The 22,315-nt window shown below is 32.2% G+C and overlaps 1 protein-coding gene across 1 annotated transcript in view; it reads right to left on the bottom strand.

The window, feature by feature from the left end:
* The window catches only part of nvy (CBFA2/RUNX1 partner transcriptional co-repressor nervy), a 64,557-nt gene that overhangs the window by 39,299 nt on the left and 2,943 nt on the right, over positions 1–22,315 (bottom strand). Inside the window, exon 2 of the mRNA XM_085486082.1 lies at positions 83–467. Within this exon, the coding sequence (XP_085342208.1) occupies positions 83–446 (364 nt within the window). The 5' untranslated portion in view covers positions 447–467. The remainder of the gene's footprint in view (positions 1–82; positions 468–22,315) is intronic.

The following is a 22,315-nucleotide window of genomic DNA, read 5'->3' as shown; positions in this document are numbered from 1 at the left end:
ATATAAAGATAAGATGACACCAAAGTTTCATCTAGATAATCATCTATATAATTTTATTTAGATAACAGCAAACAATGCTCACCCTTATTCTTCGCCTTGAGATCGAGATCGACCGGAAAAGAGTCGACAGTATTAGGGACGGTCGTCGGGGGATGACAGATAATACCGGAAGTCTGCGGAGCCGGGACGGCGGTGGCGACCGAAGTGGTGGCCGTCGAAGACGGTGGATTCGCGGTGGCGATGCCATTGGTATTGGTGACACTCGTAGTAATCGCCGTCGAAGCGGTGGTGGGTGTCGCGACGGTGGTGGCCGCCAATGTGGACGACGGCAAGGGCTGCTGGTAGCCGCAGCATTCCTTTGTCTCTTCCTTAACCTTGACCTTGTGGAGGACCGTCGTCGCCGTCGTCGTAGTCGTCGTCGCCGCCGCTCCACCCTCCACTTTCATGCTCGCCGGCCGTATTCTCACCTGCGGGCATTGATTAAGCTCCCTTAAATCATTATAATACATTTTAAATAATATGTTATAATACTTGAAACGCGATTAATATGTTTTGACAGAAATCAGCTGATAACTGTCAAAAAATATTAATTAATATTTATTAATATGTTGATATTAATTAATATGTTTTGACAGAAATCAGCTGATAACTGTCAAAAAATATTAATTAATATTTATTAATATGTTGATATTAATTAATATGTTTTGATAGAAATCAGCTGATTACTGTCAAAAAATATAGCAAATTAACGCATTATTAATATTTTTGTGTAAATTGCGTTGATTAAATCCATATATTGTTGGTTCTCAGAAAAAGAAAACTCAGTGATAACTGACAGAAAAAAATATTTCCTTACAATTAAATTTTTTTTATTTTTTTTTTCTCCCTCTATAATTTCTTCTTTTTAAGAAGGAAATTCGCGAGAATCTATTTGCACGAAAATATTAAAATTAATTGAATATTAACAGCTTCTTCTGCCGGTCTCCGCGAGAACGTGCACCTGCTATCAAGCACGTCGGGCTCGAGCCGACGCGGGGAAAAACGAGTAGCGAGAGAGGACACCCCGTGATACCCATATCATATGTACGTCATCACGCGCACGATTCATATTTGATTGATTCCATTTCGCGGGAGCGTCGCGCCGACCGCATGTTTCGTCTACGTGCTCGGCGAGGCCGGATCGTCGCCGTGCATACCGATGACCGTTTTAATGGAACGTGCAAACGGATGTTTTACAAACCAACAAAGATCCGTCACGGAATTATTGGGGGATCCGCGCACGCCGCCGTCCATAACTGATCAAGCGTCATTTTTGGTCGCGCGCGGTGTGCGCGGCCTACCTAATGTGGAACCACCTCCGCAAGTGTTTTCCTACCAATTTTCTGCCGCAAACAATCCTCCATTTATGAATTCACTGACAGAATTAATGTTGCGTATGAATACATTTAATTAGATAGCCCTTGTCACTTAATATTTGATATTAAAACTCTCTTTAATCCTTCTATTAATTAAGTTAAATACTTGAGTGCCTAAACCAGTTTTCAAAATGTAAGAACTTTTGTATTCAAAAACTTTCTAAAGTATAGCAAGGAAGTTCGATGATATTTATTAATTAATATTTTTTACAAAAATTAGCTGATTAATTTACTAATTAAAATTTCTAAAATAATATGTTATAAAAATTAAAATACATTTTAAATAGTATGTTACAATAGGCTTTAAACGCGCGATTAATATTTTTGACAGTTGTCAACTGATTTCTGTCAAAAAATATTAACCGAGAATAAGTATGATAATATATTATTTACAACATATTACTATTTTAATTGTTATAATATATTATTATTTTAAAATTTAATTGGCAAATTAACGCTTTAATCAGCTGATTTCTGTCAAAAATATTAATTGAGTTTAAACAAACTATATTATTATTTTTTTAAATATCATTCCTTTTAATATATAAAATCGATGAATATCGCACGCTTGTGTTGTTCTAATCTGTAAAATACCTACGTCACGTTGAACAAGTTGACGTTTGTCGCCAAAATATTTTTTTTTAAATCAATAATCTAATAATTCATTTTAAAAACAATGTATAGGCACCATTACAGGCACCCGCATTCTACGAGTACCCCCTATCATAGGGGTACCCGTGAAACCAGTGCTTACCCTCTGCGCAACTTATACAACGAATACGCGGATACTCCGAGTTCTATATTGCTATCTAAATGCTGTTCTTCGTGAATCTAGAACAATCTCTCTTATCACCGGAACAAGTTGCGAACAGAGTCGTAAACATTATGAAGATTCACATCAGCCTAACAGGTGGTATCTGCAGCGCAGATTGCTTTGCCACCACATAGACATTTTGTATGCAATAAGACGCATTTTAATTTCCTTTCCCCATTCATCTTTATCTAATGCTTACACTGCAAGATCTCGTTTCATTTATTACGATAATCGCATCACCGAGACTTTTACGAGCGCGACAGTTACGTCCGACATTAAAATTAACCGAATACATTTACGATTTTTTTTCACAATTCTGCAGTAACAAATGTATGAATAACTCTCACGCAAATTTCGCCATAATTTTATATCTCGCTAAATTGCCGTATATACTTTACACAGTGCAGGATAAATCTTTTGTTAATGAAAAGAATATCCCTGACACGAATTTAATATTTTGAAAACTATAAGACTTATATAAACATATTATAAATTTTTATTAATATTTAACTAATATTTTATTTTATATAATAGACACGTTGCAGGTATTATTATTATTCTGAATTAAATGGAAAATAGCAGTAACTTTTTTCAAAATTTTTATCCTTGTTTAGCATTGCATACAAAATAACTTCGCGCGCATTAAATTATACACGTGTATCTTAAATAAGACTAATATATTTTTTTATGCCCACGTAACATTACAACATTGCTACAACAATTCCCAGCAAAGTCATATGCATCAATTCTATCATCTGCATGTGTCATTCGGTAACCGGAGACAAAACCGGAAACGGCATGGTTGTAACGAAATTGGCGCCTATTGAAGGAAATAATCATAATAAACCTGTCTCCTTTCCAGGAATTTTTGTCGACGATACTTGCATGATTACAGTAATCGGATTTTTTAAGATCTTAGATGCATAAACAACTGCATATGCGAAAATCGGTTTATTTTTGCCAGAAAAAAATTTCTGAATTCAGTGCTCAATAGATTTAAGTAAACAAAAAATTTACAAGAATAAAAATTATTTATATAATATATCAAATCCAATATTTAATATTCCACATTAATTATTTTTTATATTATTTAATAATTCAATAATATTATCAAAGTAAAAAAATTGAGTGCCAGCAAGATTAAACCAATTGATAAATATTTAAACAACCGATTGGCTATTAGTGGTGATGTTAATTTATTTGTACAGACGTTTCAATCCTAAATTGGGTCTCTTCAGGCTAATCAACAAAAAATAATACAAACCTGTAAAGAGTAACATAAAATCAATGTGGTATGACAAAATTATACGATAAATTATTAACAAAAAAAATAAATTTTAAAATTAATAAATAAAAGTAACTTGATGTTGAACGTCGATATTAATTATTAAATGTAAAACTAAGAGATGATTGGTATTTGTTCTTTAACATAATGCTGGCAATGTTCACCATGAAGCGACCAAACAACGAATAAAACTTCGGTTGTCATTTCACTTGTGCACTCCAACAAGATTCAACATTAACTGATAGTGATAATAAATGTTGTAGAACCAAAAAACCTGATATAAATACAATTACAATACTTCTCATAAAATTAATACAATAAAATAAAAAAAATAATACAATAACAGTAAGCAAGACAAGTAAAGGATATTAAAATGCGTTAATAATAGTATTATAAATCGAGTTAAGATTATCCGTGTCTTTTTGTAAATTGATAGAGTCGTTCTGTTTTTTTAATAAAAATCATTCAGTATTACATTCATTATAATTTAAAATGGATACGGACTCCCAATTAAAGTCGTGATTGCGAGTAACTCTATAATTGCTAATAACCGAATAATTACTCTCGTGATTTTTAATATTGTTCCGATGTTTTTTAATACGTGTTTCTAAATGGCGTTTAGTTTGACCAATATAACAAGCCGAGCAATCCTTACAAATGATTTTATAAACAACATTCTCTCTCTCCGATTCTTGCGAACATTGTTATGGAGGATCTTGAGACCTACTGTTTAGGTATGTTACCCTTTAAAATTTCTACGTATTGTAGGTATGTCGATGATATTTTTGCAATTGTCCCGAAAGATCATATAGACGACACTTGAATTTTTTTTTAATAACTTTTACACTCGATTAAAATTCACTTATGAACTAGAAGCTAATGGCTCTATACATTTTTTGGATACTACGGTCAGTTAGACAAAATATAGCAGGTTAATAATGAACTGGCACCGAAAAACAACATTCTCCGGTAGATACATTAATTATCTCTCTAGCTACCTTCATAAATATAAAGTTAGTACGATATTAAGTCTTACAAACAGGGCCATCCTACTTTCGGATAAACAATTTCATTTAAAGAAGATTTAAAGAATATAAGGATTATATATTATTATATATAATAATTAATGTATAATAATATTATTAAATATTGTATTTTTACAATAAAAACAAACTAAGAAAAAATACAATTGTATTCGTAGTTTGAAAAAGTTAGATACAACTCTTATGCGACTTGTATAACATCGCGTTTGTACGAATCCGATTTAAGGTCGGGCGATTTGCATGAATTCTGCGATATTTTCGGTTCGACGCGGGCAAAATTACACGTTGGGAAAAATTAAATGGCCACCAATGCGGAAACGCGAGTAATCTTTAAGATCCACGTGGCGCACCACCTCGCCGTTCCTAACCGGATGGAATTTTATTTTATTGACGCGCAGACACACACACACACATACAGCTGTGGCAGCAGGCTGCCTTCGGTGCCACATGGTCCTGTTATTAACGTGAAATGCAAACGAGCCCTTCGTTGCGTCCAAGAAACGGCCGCACGGATGACTCGCTATAATTTTTCGCGCGAAATTACCGTCGCCAAATGCCGTCGAGTTTTAACGTGTTCGTAATTGCACCGGGAAATTCGAAATTCGCGAGTCTCCGTTCGATTTCCGACGAACGATCGCCGAACAATAAAAAGTTCGTGCTAATAATAATAATTGTTCCTCCGTTTAATTAAGACAAACGCGCAAGAACCAGCTTGCTGAAACGTAAATACGATTTATTGCGATCTGCTCTTAATTTTTACGTCGACAAAGAAAGAGAGAGAGAAATTAATTGAATTATTTAATTTCATGCCTGTTATGATAAAAAGTATCTGCAATGACCAGTATTTGCTGTTATTTAAATAAAATTATATATAGATGATTATTCAGAACTTTGGCGTCATCGTATCTTTATATACATAATAAAAATATGTATTATTTAAATCTGCGTCTTTTTATTAAAAAAAAAATTATTAAATTAAAAAAAATATTATCTTTACTAAATTATCTAAAATAATTTTCAGATAATTTTGGTTTAGAATCATAGTACATAAAAATATTTAAATAGTATAGAACTTAAGCAGTAAGCGATAAAATGTATAAATAAAAGTATAAATATATTTTTGTATCCCATTTATAATTTACATTTTGTTATAACTGTGTTTACATAAGCAGTCTTAAAAATCATTATCTAGAAAATGATCTAGATGAATCGCCATATAATTTTATCTCTTTTATCTAGATATTTTTAAAACAAAATTATCTTTATTTTATTTAAGATAAATTTACATATTTTTGTCTCATCTTTATCTAACCAACTTTAACAATAAGCAGAACACTGATAATGATAAAGCGATAAATTTTATTTCAAGCTTCGAGAGAATCTTTCATAAAATTTATTCTTTATAATAAAATAGCCGAACTTTTAATTTTTTTTAATTCAGCAATTATAGCGCAACCTAAAACGATCAACGAATCATCGTTAATTACTAAACTATTTGCGGAGAAATCATTGGAAATGCCTGCTCTGATTACCATCACGGTAATAAAAGCGTCAACAGCCCATATTCTGGTCACGTAACAACGCTCTCTCCGATTCTTCTACGGTCGTTCATCAATCAAACCATTCTCCTCCCCCGGTATTTCGTGTGCGAACGATGGAAAAAAGGTTGTGCGCTATACGCAGTTTCGGCGGATTTTACGCACGACACAATCTGCGGTCGCGGACGTGTCGATCTTTATTGTGACAGATGGTCACAATAATTTTAATTGACGCTTTTCTTCTGTTGTTACAGTTGTCCGCGAAAACATTCGCCGCACATGTGCGAGTGTTGCGGTATTTGCGATCTTCTGTTTTCTGTTAGTCTCATATAAGACACCGTAATAGAATTCGTTCATTTAATTAATTAACTAAAAACTTTAATTATATGACGTCACACGTAAATACTTATGTTTATTGAATATTATATGTTTACTGGGAATATTAATTCAGTAAACATATAATAACATTTTGTATTAATAATTTTTAATATTAATTTTATATATTATTATTTATATCTTATATATGTTATTATTTAATATTTATTTAATATTATATATAATAATATTATACGTTATATTATTATATTATTATATTTTATGTTATTACTAATTTCTAATATCAATGATATTAAGAATATAATAATTTAATCGAGGTATTTTTATATAAATTCGACTAATATACTAGCTATAAATTGTTTATTTATTACATTTCGACTATCTGTTTTGGTCCGTTTCAAGTACAGGTTCTAATGCAATATAATGTTAACGGCACGATCCCTCAATAATTTAATAATAATTTAATAATGTTAATATTTATTATAATATATAATAATAATATAATAATAAACATTTAATATAATATAATAATTTAAAATAAAAATCATAAAAGATTATGAAGATAATAATAAAGATTATATATATATATATATATATTAATATTGCTTAATCTATTATACATATATTAATATTACGTATGTATATAATTCGTGTTGTAACAAAATAATATTAAAATATCATTTTGCGCATATATAATCAAAAGAAAAGAAAGAAAAACTTTATAAAAAATTATTAACTTTAATTATTGAATTGTTGAATAATTATTAAATTCAATAATTATTGAATAATTATTAAATTATTAACTTTATGAAAAATTTGATAAAGCTCCTGTATTTGTTGAAATTCAGAGCAAGTTACGAATGTCATGTAAAAACCATCATTTACAACCTTATATAATTAAAAAAAAAATTAGTACAAAGTATCTAAAAAAAAAAAGATGACACGATTAATTTGGTTGCTGGACTATTTCAAAGCCTGTGCTTTAAAGCAAAAAAACATAAAAGCTTTACCTTTAACGCACATCGTTCGCTTAATTGCCTGATTCAACGCTGCAAATAATTTGATTTTTGCTATTTGTTTGTGTAAAAGGATATTTATTTTTTTCTTCGTTTGCAGCGCCGTCATGAAGCTGTCTGTTACACAAGACTGCAGTTAGATGCAAAATGTAATTGAAAGTCAGTTATTTCGAGGTTTACATCGCAATATAATACTGACAAGCGCGGATATAATCGATTGTACTTATAAAATAATACAATATTTTAATAATGTTAACGTTTTTTTTATACAAGGGATAATTAAATCTCGTTTGATGCTTGAATTCTTCATTTTAAATTTATTGGAAAATAAATCGAAATAATGTTAAACACAACATAAACAGAGTAATTCCTTTTAATCTTTTAAAGTAAAAAAGATTACTTATTAATACGTAGCTGCTAGATGCAAATTACATATTTTCTTTTAAAAACAATGTGTTTTTCTTTACACCAATCGATTCCTCTGTTTATTTCGTGCATAAAATTTATTGATGTGAGATCAAAAAATTATGTCAAACAAAAATATAAAATATAACAAATACAAAATATAAAAAATACAAAATATAAAAAATACAAAATATTAAAAAATACAAAATATAAAAAAAATAAAATATCAAAATTATAAAATATCGTGAACTATTTACTTTATAACTTCATATGTCAAATATTGCGAGAAATCGATTTATGTGTATATACCATATATATATATATATATATATATATATATATATATATATAACAAAATTAGTTGCATTTAATTAGTTATTTAAACTAACTCCCCCGCCCCTCACAATTTTGCCTAATTTTTTTAAATTTCTTAATTTCTAAATATATGTCTATTAAAAATTAAAATGAATCACCCTGTATATTTCGCGGGCATTTTAGGCATGTATGTACAGAGTTAGTCGCGCGCGATGTTGAGAGAACGCAATTAACTCGGATGTCACCTGCGATCGATAGCCCCCTTCTCTCTCTCTCTCTCTCTCTCTCTCTCTCTCTCTCTCTCTCTCTCTCTCTCTCTCTCTCTCTCTCTCTCTCTCTCTTTCTCTTTCCATCTCTTCTCGTCGCGTCGTTAAGGTGAGCTTTGGCCCCGACTTGCCGGAGAGAGAGACGCGCGTCTCTCTCCGGCAATTCGTTAAGACGCTTAGTTAAACAAACAAGAAGCGGCGCCGTTCTACGCGAAGTGATATACGTGCTGCGGCAGAAAATCCGCGGCTCTCCCGCTCGTAATTGCGCGCAGCTGTGGTTATACGCGCGCGGATCTAAAAGCTTTCAACCCCCGTGCAACCCTCTCTTTGCGCGTGCGCGAATTGCGCGATCTCCTCATCGAGAGGAGATCGGAGACGCCACTGCTTTTTTTTTTTATATTTTTTATTATTTCTTCCCTTTGTTCTTTGTGTAATCGACACAATGTAAAGAGTCGAAAAAAATGGGGAGACAGAAGCGCCATCGGTGAATTGCAAATATATGTATAATGTCGGCACACCTCGAATTAATTTTATTAATTATACTTGCAATTGATGTAATTATAAACGGCATTTATTGTCATCGAATAATGTTACATAGCCATTGTGTGGGCCGAATTTAATTGATTATATTTATTATTATAATTGCATAACGAGATATTCCGCGTATGTATGTATATATATATATAATATATAATGAGGAAGAGAGGGAGAAAGCACAGGCTCACTCTCACAGATATTTCCCACGAGCTCTCCAATCGTTTCGCGATTTTCGAAATAAAGTGGAAGATTCACTGGGATGACGTGATGAGGACTCTATCAAACGTTTCGCCAAATTCGCTCCACTTTCCACGGCGGCGCAAGAAAGGAGAAAAAAGTGCCGAACAGGCCAGCGCAGCCGGTGGATAAAAAGCGACATGGATGAAAGAGAGTGGGAGAAAAATATATAAAGAGAGAAAGAGAGGGAGATAGAGATAGATTTAGGTCTGTTCTACTTAAAAGATAAAAAGGATTTCAAGGGGAGAAAATCGTTTACTAAGATGATTTATGATTGATTGCTTTCTTCTACTATCTTACTTGATTCGATTGGAGATTAGCAGTAATTAAGTATTTAATAGGTTCTCTATTATTTTTAGTCAATTTTACGTGTGTGATTTTTAAATAAAAGTTATATAATATAATAATACAATATTATAATAAATATAATATTATATTCACTGTTTGTTATTATTTAAATAAAATTGTATAGATATTTCATCTGGATGAGAAATTTTGATGTCATCTTAGCTTTATATAGATAATAAAAATATATATATTAATATCCTTTTTATAATGTACATTTTTTATAACTATGTTTACATAAGCGATTTTAAAAATAATATTATCTAGGAGTTATCTAGATGAATCGCTATATAATTTTATCTTATAATATATATATATTTAAATTTCAAATCATCTTCATCTTATCTAAGATGAATTTATATGTTTTTATTTCATCTTTATCTAGATAATTTTAAAATCATCTAAGCACAACACTGATTATATTATATATATTATTTGATCATATTGCTCGACTTCAATCAGAAGGATCAAATCGATCAAGATGATCAAAACAATCAAAACGATACAAAGCAATCTAAATGATCAAAATAATCAAAACGATTAAATGATCAAAGTGATCAAAATAATGAATATGATCAAAATATTCATATAATCATTATATCAAACTGTCAGACATACATGATAAACTGACTGACCAGGTGAATAGCTAAACTACGTATTATGGATAACATAAGATATCAAGTCGAATCTGTTTACTTTTCTAGGTTACGTTTCTTCCTCAATAGAGAAGAATTACGTTTTAGCAAATTTAAAATGGTTTATCGAATTGCAACTTAAAATGGCATCATCGATTGTGAATTTGTTTTACTGTCCTCTACATTACTATTTAAAAAAAGAACAAACACAGTGATTCCATTTAAAAAAGTCAACCTTTGCTATTTTATGACTGCTATATTTTATCAAACGAAACATGTTCAACCAATTTTTATTGCAATTTAAAACTGATCAATTTCTGTTGATGACGCTTTTTGCCAGATCATCATAAGTGTCTTAAAAATCATGGCAATCGTTAGGTGACGAAAACCACCCTATAATATGTATATAGTAAGTATAAACCAATCCCAATATATAGTACTCCAATTTGACTTGTAGTCAATTGCAATCCTCGTAATGGAGATCATCATAACTGTCTTAAAAGTCATCGCAATCGGCAGGTGACGAAAACCACCTTATATAATATACATATAGTAAGTATAAACCAATCCCAATATGGAGTACTCCAATTTGACTTAAAATCAATTGCAATTTCACGTAATGGAAATCTTTGCTTCGCGTAAAAACATCCGTGTGAAGAAGAAAGAGAGAAAGAGATGGAAGAGAAAAGACGAATAATCGTGGATCGATCGCGGTCCACGTTTTCGAAGGAAACAGCTTCGGCGTCTCGCGGCGCAATGAGAGAGAGAAAGAGAGACCCGGGCTTATGTTTATACATATGTCCCGCACATGGTACGGTGCCTCCAAAGAGCAGGAGAGAAAGAGGGAAGTGGGGTAGAGGGTGGAAAGAGAGAGGGATGCATATTTATCTCTCTCTCTCTGAAATTTCCAATATTAGAACGGCCAGGCGCGAGAGGCAGGCCAGATGTCTACCGTACTGACTGCCGAGAGCGCGGGCGCGCGCGACGTGCGTTTAGCATGGTTTCATTACAAAAATGTCACGCACAGAGCCGCGTCGCGCCGTCGTCGACCTCTCTCGACGATGCGTTTTCCCTCTCGCTCGCTCTTTCCCCGAGCTCTGTCTCGTTCTGCCTTTCGTCGTCATCGCTGTCATCGTCGTCGTCCTCATCCGCGACGCAGATGACCCGATCTTAAGATGTCAGCTGACGTTAATCAACCCCAATTCGATGGGATGAAGATAGATCAAAAGATGAGATTTTTAAGAGCGAGATGTTGTAGTCGCGAGCAAATGGATTCATTGATGTCAGGTTTTTATCCTATTTATGATCAAATCACACTTCTGTGTAGTAAATGTATGATCAAGTTCGAACACTGAAATTTGTAGGGATAAAATTAATCTCAAGTCGAATCAAGTTTCATTTCTTAGAATTCGAATAATACAGCTGACTTTAATCAGTCACAATTCGATGGGGTGAAGATAGATCGAAAGATGAGATTTTTAAGAGCGAGATGTTGTAGTCGCGAGCAAATGGATTCATTGATGTCAGGTTTTTATCCTATTTATGATCAAATCACACTTCTGTGTAGTAAATGTATGATCAAGTTCGAACACTGAAAGTTGTAGGGATAAAATTAATCTCAAGTCGAATCAAGTTTCATTTCTTAAAATTCGAATAATACAGCTGACATTAATCAGCCACAATTCGATGGGGTGAAGATAGATCGAAAGATGAGATTTTTAAGAGCGAGATGTTGTAGTCGCGAGCAAATGGATTCATTGATGTCAGGTTTTTATCCTATTTATGATCATATCACACTTCTGTGTAGTAAATGTATGATCAAGTTCGAACACTGAAATTTGTAGGGATAAAATTAATCTCAAGTCGAATCAAGTTTCATTTCTTAGAATTCGAATAATACAGCTGACATTAATCAGCCACAATTCGATGGGGTGAAGATAGATCAAAAGATGAGATTTTTAAGAGCGAGATGTTGTAGTCGCGAGCAAATGGATTCATTGATGTCAGGTTTTTATCCTATTTATGATCAAATCACACTTCTGTGTAGTAAATGTATGATCAAGTTTGAACACTGAAATTTGTAGGGATAAAATCAAGCTCAAGTCGAATCAAGTTTCATTTCTTAGAATTCGAATAATACAGCTGACATTAATCAGCCACAATTCGATGGGGTGAAGATAGATCAAAAGATGAGATTTTTAAGAGCGAGATGTTGTAGTCGCGAGCAAATGGATTCATTGATGTCAGGTTTTTATCCTATTTATGATCAAATCACACTTCTGTGTAGTAAATGTATGATCAAGTTCGAACACTGAAATTTGTAGGGATAAAATCAAGCTCAAGTCGAATCAAGTTTCATTTCTTAGAATTCGAATAATACAGCTGACATTAATCAGCCACAATTCGATGGAGTGAAGATAGATCAAAAGATGAGATTTTTAAGAGCGAGATGTAGTCGCGAGCAAATGGATTCATTGATGTCAGGTTTTTATCCTATTTATGATCAAATCACACTTCTGTGTAGTAAATGTATGATCAAGTTTGAACACTGAAATTTGTAGGGATAAAATCAAGCTCAAGTCGAATCAAGTTTCATTTCTTAGAATTCGAATAATACAGCTGACATTAATCAGCTACAATTCGATGGGGGGTGAAGATAGATCAAAAGATGAGATTTTTAAGAGCGAGATGTTGTAGTCGCGAGCAAATGGATTCATTGATGTCAGGTTTTTATACTATTTATGATAAAATCACACCTCTGCGTAATTATGATCAAGTTCAAACACTGAAGATAATCGAAGATAATGAAACTGGTTTATATTTCATATATTGTACTTGAAAGTAACAAAATCTAGAAATCGTAAAGAAGAAATAGAATCTTCTGCAAGTGGTATTCCAACTCTATAATAAAAAAATATCTATTTATGGTATTTGCTATTACTATTTTTTTCGAAATAACCCTAAAGAGTTCGAAATCGTACAAAAAAATTCGAATACTTACAAAATACTTAATCCTATAACTAGATATTTAGCAATCAATTTTTAACTTATCTCGTCCAGTTCTATTTAAAAGTACTGTTTTTTTACTTGAAAGTAATAATAAAGTATTTTAAATCGTCCAAAAAATATCAAACTTTAAAATATTTAATTTCATCGCTAGATATTTAGCAATTAATTTTTAATAATAATCAAACTTTTCTCTTGCCCAGATTTGAATCTACTTAAAAGTAGTTATTATTTTCTTTTTCGAAGTAATCATAGAAAGAGTTAAAAACCACAAATTCGAATTTATTAGTATAAAATATTTAATCCCATCACTAGATATTTGACAATTAATTTTCAATAATAATAATTAGAATAAATTGTTTACGCTATTGAAAGCGGGAAGCTGTTACACTCTAGGTACACTCGCAATCTTCAATTTCTATTTTCGTTCCCGTCATGGAATACAAACGGCTGATCGGCATTGCGAATTAAAAAGTTCGCAATAAACAAAGAGAGGGAGAGAGAAAGAGAGAGAGAGGAACGAATAAAACAGTAAATACTTTGCTCTTTGGAGCCGACGTTTGAAACCGTTACATCGTTAATGGTATCGAAGCTTTACTTGGCGAAGGCTCTGCTTGGTTTCATTACAAAGATGTCATGCGCAGGTACGTCGCAGTTATACCCGCTTTTGACGTCCCGGCTTGCGTTGTATACACACTTGGCGTTAAACCGGAACGGCCGGGGAAAATTATGAAATGCTAAAACGGAAACGAATTTTGCGACGCCCGAATATATATTGTTCCGATATTCGCAATTAACTCTTTTTATTTGCGCGCTCGAGCGACACACAATCGCGGGTACGATAATAATTCCCGGTCGCGGAACTCGTGAAAATGCCGGTTAACTTTTCCACAAGGGAGGAGGGCTCTCTCTCTCTCTCTCTCTCTCTCTCTCTCACTCTCGCCCACCTAATTTTACCGGGGCGCGAACAAAAATAAAAATCCGCGCTTTCAATTAACGAAACGATTTGTCCCATTTATGGGGTGGTATATATCGGGTGAGCGTTGAATGGACGGACTCGGTTTTTTCTTTTTTGAACTGCAGCTAACGAGAAGATAATCGGGGACGTCGGATAATTAATTACTATGGCGCTCCGGAGTCCATCGTCAACGTTTCCGCACAATTTTATCTCTTAAACAGGCTGTCTCGTGGATACAAGGCACTAATCTGCGATCCACGACTGATGTTCACACTCGGTTACAAGCTTATATCACTTATGATTACATAAATGTATACGCGATTATTTTTTTATCATTTAAATCTTATTTTTAAAAATTATAAAAAGATTTTGTTAGTTTTAAATGCATACGCGATTATTTTTTATTTTTTTTATTATTTAAATCTTATTTTTAAAAATTATAAAAAGATTTTGTTAGTTTTAAATGCATACGCGATTATTTTTTTTTTTTTATTATTTAAATCTTATTTTAAAAAATTATAAAAAGATTTTGTTAGTTTTAAATAAAATAGGAATGTATAAAGATTAATTTTCGTCACAATTAATGTTCAAGTAATTATTAATGTTGAGATATATTTCTCTGGGATCATATTATGATTCACAAATTGAAAGTATTTGATTATTTTTCCATTTTCCACTAATGAATTAGATGTATAATTTTATATTAAAATATGATCTGGATTAAAAATTTGTATATTGATGACTTAATTAATGATTGCTAGTTTTAATTGGCCTAATTATTTAATAATAGTATTGTTAACATACTCGAGCTGAATGTAATATTTATTTTATTTATTTTTAAATTTTGATTTATTTTATTGATTATTATTCAATATTAACGATTATTTTTCGCTTTCGGGCGAAACAGTTATTTAAACAGGTCAAAGAGACCATGTCATCCAATGCTAACAATAACAGTCAACAAATTGTAGGACGCATATAATTGTACGTCATTTCTCGCTGATAATTAAGCCCAAATTTCGGGCAATTTCGGTTTCGTAGCCGTCATAGCCATATCATAAATAGGAATTCGTGGCTATATGATGGTTTTACTTATATTTATTGTATATTGTATTTAATAATGTAAGAAGTTCGGTTCAACAAAAGTTATTATTTGCACTTCCAGTATGTCTTTATTTTGAATTATCATTTATTATAATTATATTTTTTTACAAAAAATTATTTATTATAATTATATTTTTTGTAAAAAAGTAATATTATATTTTGTAAAACTCTTTTGTTCGATTATTATATCTTTCAAGATAGATATGTCATATATTTTCACGTTCATAATACAGAAAAAATAAAAAATAAAAAAGAAGAGAAAGAAAGAAAATTATATTTAAAAAGAAATATATATGTGCGCGCGAATTCTAAAATTAAAAAATAACTAAATAATCGAAAGGCAAGACAAAATTTTATTCACTAATATATATTTTAGTCGCATAATAAATTTTATAATATTCGTGGAATTATTATATGTATATATATATTATACCTATATATATTATTATGTTATATCGCGGTTCGCTTTTTCTAATCTGTTCATCCATGCGAATGCCACAACAATCGATCGATCGATACTTAATATATCCATGAAAATATCGGATGGCGTTCGCAGGTGCGCCAATGGTGCGGCCGGTTCGTCAGTGTCAGTGAAAATTGTCGGACACGTGGTTAACTACACGGGGGCTGTTAAACGTTTAGGTTGCGCGAGAATAGGTATAGAGCAGCGAAATATATATATATAACGATATAACAATTGTTGGCATTTCTATAGAGACCGGTGTGAGGTATGAATCTATTTCGCCATTGCGTGAATCGTGCAACCGATCTCGACGACACAATTGCAATTCAATTATCCATGAGTTAGGTTTGTAAAGTCGGAAAAAAAAATGTTCTCAGTTTTCTACAATTTTTATACATATTGTCGTTGGTTCCTTCTCTTCCCTAACTACACAGAAAGATGTTCAGAGGACATCCTAGAATACTAATATCCTAGTATTCTAGGATACTAGGATATCTTTTACATGTGTACAGTTAGGGGAAAGGAAGAATTAATGACAATATGTGTTATTGACAATTATATTATATCAATATTAATACAATATGAGATACGATTTAATATGTCTAAAAATCCTAATAGCACACATGTTTGAAAGAGGACATCCTATATAAGATACTAGGATATTAATAGGATACTAAAAAAATACTAATATCTTAGGATATTCTCTGGAAGATTTCTTGTTTCGAACATGTGTGCTATTACAATTTTTTAGTATCCTACTAATCCTACTAATATCCTATCCTAATATACTAATTATCTAGGATATATATTAAATCGTATTTTATATACATATTGTCGTTGGCTGTTTCTCTTCCTTAACGTGTTCGAAAGACGTTCAGAGAACATCCGAGAATACCAGGATTTTAGGATATTAGTATTATCCTAGGATATTATCCTAAGATATTAGGATAATATCTATTCTATTCTAATATCCTAGGATAATATTCTGAGATAATACTAATATCCTAATATCCTAGGATAATATTCTGAGATAATACTAGTATCCTAATATCCTAGGATAATATTCTTAGGATATTAGTATCCTAATATCCTAGTATTCTAGGATGTACTCTGGATATCCTCTTTCAAACATGTGCTCTTAAGAATAAGATATTAGTATTATCCTAGGATATTATCCTAAGATATTAGAATAATATCTATTCTATCCTAATATCCTAGGATAATATTCTTAGGATATTAGTATCCTAATATTCTAGTATTCTAGGATGTACTCTGGATATCCTCTTTCGAACATGTGCTCTTAAGATCTTTAGACATATAAATCGTTATTTCATATATTGCGAGAAGTATTGAGTCTAATTATCATACTGTATAATTAGCGTAACCTCTTCTCTCTATTTTGGTCTTCGAAATAGCGTCTAATTTCCCTCTTTCTCTCGATGAAAAAGTCATCAGGTCGTGGAACTTACGTGCCACCATAAGCACGTACCACTAATTACATGCTATATCCGGGGAAAGAACAACTCACGGATGGTACAACGCGCATCGCAACGTAACCGGAGGTACCGCCGAGAGACTAGAAGGTACCGGCGGGAGAGAACGAACCCGGGTTCTCTCTCTCTCTCTCTCTCTCTTTCTCTTCTCTCTCTCTCTCTCTCGCTCTCTCTCTCTCTCGCTCTCTCTCACTCACTCACTCTCTCTCTCTCTTTCTCTCCCTGGCCGTAACTCTTGATTCTCTTTGAAGCGCGGAAGCTGCCCGCAACACCTGACTGACTCGACGGACGCGTATATGGCAGGTCGAGCGGAGCAGCAGCGGCAGACAGAGCTCGTCGGGGCTGAGGTGAGGGAGTGAGGGGCGAGAGACGACGGGCAAAAGCGGAAGGCAACCATCACCAGGGTGGGCTGCGAGAGAGCAAGAGAGAGAGAGAGAGAGAAAGAGAGCGAGTGCGCGAGAAAGCTGAAGGGAGGCAGAAAGAGAAAGATTAATAATATAGGAAAGCCAAAGCCACGCCGCAGCCCCTGACAAGCTTTCCTCCGCCTCTCTTCTGTTGCCAACAGTTAATCGATATACAGTATTTCCTCGTTAAAAGAAAGAAACTTTTCGCTTCATTAACAGAAAGAAAATCATCCCCCTTTCTCCCACCACCTTCCCAAATTTTTCGAGAGAGCAAGTCTCGAGTCTTATCTAAACACGTGGCCGACATTTGACACAGTGATCACATTCGCGAATAAATTGTTCAACGGGATTAAAATAAATTGTTGAAATTTGTTATCTCTCTACGAAAGTAAAAAATTTTAATAAATGTTCATTTAATAATTTTTAAAATATTAACATGATACCAAACACGAATCCTCCGAATAATTTTTAGTTAGACGTACAACAAGTATGTCTATCGACTCGAATTTTTTTGCATATGATTTACAGATGCAATTAATTTATTATATGTATAATTTTTAATTGAGATAAGACGAAATCTATCGAATAAAATTATGAAAATTCAAGTTGACAGAAAGATGTATTTATAAAACAAATATAATGTATAAACACAGCTCGGCGAGTATCTGGACTCGCACAGCATGCGTAGAGCAAAAACGGAGAATAAGAATGAAATAGAAATGAATAAGGGCGAATAATTTTCGACATTAAACAAAACTACAACGCTGCCGGATGACGACCAGGTATTCAAACAGAACTCAGGACTCGCTCGCACAAAACAAGAGAGAACAATCTTCTTTTATAAAACGAAAAGTCTTTCTGTTAACGAGAAAAGGCTGTAAATCTAATTAAGGTGATAGTGAATAAGAGACAAGAAGAAGAGAGAATACAAAATGAAAATTATTATACAATATACGTATATAAATTATGTATATTTATATAGTTTAAAACTCCATCACTGAGACATATATACCTTTATTTATAATTAGACTTATTCGCATCTCAATTTAGACGTTATTGCTATTGATAGATCATAGAAATCTTTAATAAGTTAAATAAGCAGCTCAAAAAATAAGATTTGACCGACTTAAGACAAGTGTTCACGATTAAGTAACGTGTGCCATAACTTACTTTAATATCGTTTAGGATCCAGATTTTGCACCTCATGTTCAATTTATACCTCTATACTTTCTTCATGATCTTTCCTTGTCTGTATGTTGTAAAATAATATACTCCTTTTTTGATGTAAAAATAAATCCCATTTTTGTAAATTAGGAATATCTGATACTGAATCTTGAAAGAAGGGACTTCTCTAAAAATAAGTGGATCCTTTTGACGCCTATTTTAGAACTCTGTTCTAAAAATAAGTGGGAAAACTCTTTTTTCAGTATCGATTGGTCCATTACTTTTTTTTTTAAATCGCCCCATCTAATCTCTTGCCTTGAATGTTCATGATCCACGTAATTCACTATAAGCTCCGATGCTTTTCCTTGAAGCATCATGTGTAACTGTTTCCCAATTCTCTTCGTTTTAAGAATCAAGTGTACTTTCTTTCATCCAAATCTTTACATCAAGATCCGTATTTTCCTTTATTTTTCATCTGCTCTGTTGAATTAATTAATTTATGCATTTGAATAGAGCGAATCAAAGGAAAGTTTTGCGATTTTCACAGTAATTAATTTCTGATAATTATTTAAAAATTGAAAACGATAAAAGATTTTATTCAATTTAACCTGCTCTACTTGTATACGATAGATGGGACAATTATTATCGAACATCTTGTATAATATATATTATATAACATGATTCAGAATGTAAAAAAATTTAACAGATTATTTTGGAGGTCATTCGGAATAAAAATGTTGAAATTATATCATACATTAATTTAATATATATATTGATATGAATAATGTATTGATTTATATTATTTATAAAATGTATATATTATAATATATATAGATTATAAATAATATAAATCAGTATATATTAATAACGAATTAATATGCGTTAATATAAATATATATAAAAATGAATATTAAATATTTGAATTGATACGCAAATTAATATGGTTGATGAGATCTATAATTTAATATATATATTGATAAGAATATTGATTTATATTATTTATCAAATGTATATATTATAATATATATAGATTATAAATAATATAAATCAGTATATATTAATAATGAATTAATATGCGTTAATATAAATATATATAAAAATAATATTAAATATTTGAATTGATACGCAAATTAATATAATGATTGATGAGATCTATAATTTAATATATATATATATTGATATGAATATTGATTTATATTATTTATCAAATGTATATATTATAATATATATGGATTATAAATAATATAAATCAGTATATATTAATAATGAATTAATATGCGTTAATATAAATATATATAAAAATGAATAATATTAAATATTTGAATTGATAATTTAATATTGATATGAATATTGATTTATATGATTTATCAAATGTATATATTATAATATATATAGATTATAACTAATATAAATCAGTATATATTAATAATGAATTAATATGCGTTAATATAAATATATATAAAAATGAATATTAAATATTTGAATTGATACGCAAATTAATATAATGGTTGATGAGATCCAGAAACCGGGCTTGGATGAGACAACAACTGTGCTATTTGTACAGTGTAAGTGACGAGATATCGGGGGAAATGGCGGAGCATGTCGCGCGATGTATGCGCGGGGGATGAAAGAGAGAGAGAGAGAGCGAGAGAGAGAGAGAGCGAGCTCAAAGATCGACGAGAGCGCGCGGCTCGCGCCAAACATTGCGGAAGCGCGCTACCGAATTCGTACCCGCCGCGCGCGCTTCCGCTACGGTTAATCGTGACGTGCGCCGGGGAACCGATTATTGGCAAACATCGTGCGAAAGGGTGCACCTGACAGGGGGTTTTCGTCGCGCGCGCTTGTTCGGTCCTTATCTCCGCGCTCCTCGTCGAAGAAAACTCAAAGTTCCCTCCGGTAGTCTTTGCCCCGCGGCGATTCATCCACTTTCTACCCCTCGCTCTCACCCCCTCCCATCCACCCTCGCACCCACCCGGCGTTATATACGTACTCTTTGCGCTTCGATAGCTCGATTCTCCCGGTGTGTTCGACACGGTAAATTCTCTCGGCGAGATATATTCGACGACAGCTTGGTGTTGGTATCGCGCGAGCGATTATTTCTCACGACTCGTTTTGCAATCCGATCGATGGAATAGGTATTTTTTTTTTTTTTTCGTGAAAATATGAAGATAATACAACTTTTTCTAGCCATAGGATTAAGTATGTTATAAGCTTCGAACTCTCTATATGGCTACTTCGACGAAAAAAAACAGTGCTTTCAAGTAGATTCGAATTTGGACGAACTTAGATTCGAACTTCAAAAAATAATAGCAGTACTTCCAAGTACATTCAAATCTGGATCCAGCATGTTCCAATATTTATGAGTCCTCGGAAGAAAATAAGAGTGGATAGTGGTTGAATATCTTGCAGATTGGTTTGAATTTGTTTGCACGGTTTCGAACTCTCTATGGTTAGTTTAAAAGAGAACAGTATTTCTAAGTAAATTCGAACTTGGACGAACTTGGGTTCGAACACTCTAAGTACTTCAAAAAATAACAGCAGTATTTCAATGTTCAGATATTTAATGAGTTCTCAGAAGAAAATAAGAGTGGATAGTGATTGAATATCTTGCAAGTAGGTTTGAATTTGTTTGCACGGTTTCGAACTCTCTATGGTTATTTAAAAAAAAGTACTTTTAAGTAGATTCGAACTTGGACAAACTTAGGTTCGAACTTTCTAAGTATCTCAAAAAATAACAGCAGTACTTTCAAGTACATTCGAATCTGGATCCAGCATGTTCCAATATTTATGAGTCCTCGGAAGAAAATAAGAGTGGATAGTGGTTGAATATCTTGCAGATTGGTTTGAATTTGTTTGCACGGTTTCGAACTCTCTATGGTTATTTTAAAAAAGAACAGTATTTCTAAGTAAATTCGAACTTGGACGAACTTGGGTTCGAACACTCTAAGTACTTCAAAAAATAACAGCAGTATTTCAATGTTCAGATATTTAATGAGTTCTCAGAAGAAAATAAGAGTGGATAGTGATTGAATATCTTGCAGGTAGGTTTGAATTTGTTTGCACGGTTTCGAACTCTCTATGGTTATTTTAAAAAAGAACAGTATTTTTAAGTAAATTAGAACTTGGACAAACTTAGGTTCGAACTTTCTAAGTATCTCAAAAAATAACAGCAGTACTTTCAAGTACATTCGAATCTGGATCAAGCATGTTCAAATCTTTTATAAGTCCTTAGAAGAAAATAAGATTAGATAAATGGATGTCTGAATAGAATTGGAATAGTGATTGAGTATCTTAGAGGTTTGAATTTGTATGCATAATTTCCAATTATATGTTACTTTGAAAAAAAATCAGTACTTTCAAGTAGACTCAAACCTGGACGAGATACCTTCAAATTCTCTATTAAGTACCCCAAAAAATAAAAACATTTACTTCCAAATACATTCAAATCTGGATCAAGCTTTTATGAGTACTTAGGAGAAAATGGATTTAAATAAATAGATGTGTGATTGTACCAAGTATCATAAATAGACTTTTTT

This window comes from Nylanderia fulva, unplaced genomic scaffold (assembly GCF_048542155.1).
Source record: "Nylanderia fulva isolate GAGA-0341 unplaced genomic scaffold, ASM4854215v1 Scaffold4, whole genome shotgun sequence".
NCBI lineage: Eukaryota > Metazoa > Arthropoda > Insecta > Hymenoptera > Formicidae > Nylanderia > Nylanderia fulva.
This window is presented reverse-complemented; position numbering and strand designations above follow the sequence as displayed.